This window comes from Elaeis guineensis, chromosome 10 (genome assembly GCF_000442705.2).
Source record: "Elaeis guineensis isolate ETL-2024a chromosome 10, EG11, whole genome shotgun sequence".
NCBI classification, from domain to species: Eukaryota; Viridiplantae; Streptophyta; class Magnoliopsida; order Arecales; family Arecaceae; genus Elaeis; species Elaeis guineensis.
In genome coordinates, this window is record NC_026002.2 from 15064326 (window position 1) to 15065402 (window position 1077).

The following is a 1077-nucleotide window of genomic DNA, read 5'->3' on the forward strand; positions in this document are numbered from 1 at the left end:
AACACTAAATGAATGCTGCCACCTTTGTACCTTTGCCACGGTTGACAAAAATATTTGCATACATAACAAATATAACACAACTGTTCCAAACTAAAATTTACAGAATTATTTTCATAAGATATTCCAAAAAGCAAGATTACATCGACAATTTAAAATATCTACCCAAAAGATTTAGAAGGAGAAAAACAGAGCATCATGCGATTAATCTCCAAATCATATCCCCTGGAGTTCGGAGCGGGTTGACGAGTCCTCAGTCCTCACTTCATTATTCCATTTAAGTCCTCATCATTAGGAAAATTTTACAGCACCCACCCTTACAACAGAATAAGCTACATAGAACTGGCGAGTCCGGTACTTCGCGATGAAGTTGTTGTTCCGCCGCCTCAGCAGGCGTAGAACTCGACGAGCTCGTCCAGGGACTCCGGCTGGGGGTCCGCGTTCTCCAGCATCCAGAGGAGGTGCTCGAAGAGCACCACCTCGCAGCCCACCACGGTGGCGTCGCCGGCGGGGGCGCCAGACTTCTCGACGAGAACCCGGAAGAGTGGGTGGTCAAGGAGGTCGGAGCTGACAAGATACCGCCGGCGGGACTTGCCAACGTACACAGGATGGAGACCGGCCGGGACGTCGTCGCCGTGGAACGACGCCGACTGCCACGCGTCCTCGTTCTGCGACCTCGACGAGGCTAAGCCCCCGCCTCCGCCACCGCCACCGCCACCGCCCCCCCCGGCTGCGGAGCGCGCGATTCTGCGCGACGAGTGCCACCGCTTTATCATGCATTTGAGCTTGCTCAGCTTCCCCTTCCCGCTCTTCGCCATCTCCTCTTTCCACTCACCAACGGTGACGGGATCCCCGAATAGAGCGAGAGAGTGGGGGACGACGGGAAGGAAGGAAAGAGGTTTCCAGTATATAAAGGGGTAGGGGAGTGGGGGCCCACCGGAATGGGACGACAGCGGGGATGACCAGGAGAATGGGTAGCATGGGAATGGGGCCGGAGTGTCGTGGATAGTTACAAGGGTGCCACTTGCGGTTTTTTTTCTTTTTTTTTTTAATTCCTGTGGGCTGGGCACATAGGTAAAG

The 1077-nt window shown here is 53.8% G+C and overlaps 1 protein-coding gene across 1 annotated transcript; it reads right to left on the minus strand.

Annotated features, from left to right (window-relative positions):
* LOC105053049 (auxin-responsive protein SAUR76-like) lies at window positions 1-865 on the minus strand. Its single transcript, XM_010934055.4, has one exon. It carries the CDS (start codon window positions 813-815, stop codon window positions 384-386), a length of 432 nt encoding a protein of 143 aa, XP_010932357.1. The 5' UTR covers window positions 816-865; the 3' UTR covers window positions 1-383.
* Between the last annotated feature and the right edge of the window lie 212 nt (window positions 866-1077).

What these genes read in the sequence shown, in the direction of transcription:
- LOC105053049 (XM_010934055.4), bottom strand. Translation starts at nt 815, where the DNA reads ATGGCGAAGAGCGGGAAGGGGAAGCTGAGCAAGCTCAAATGCATGATA.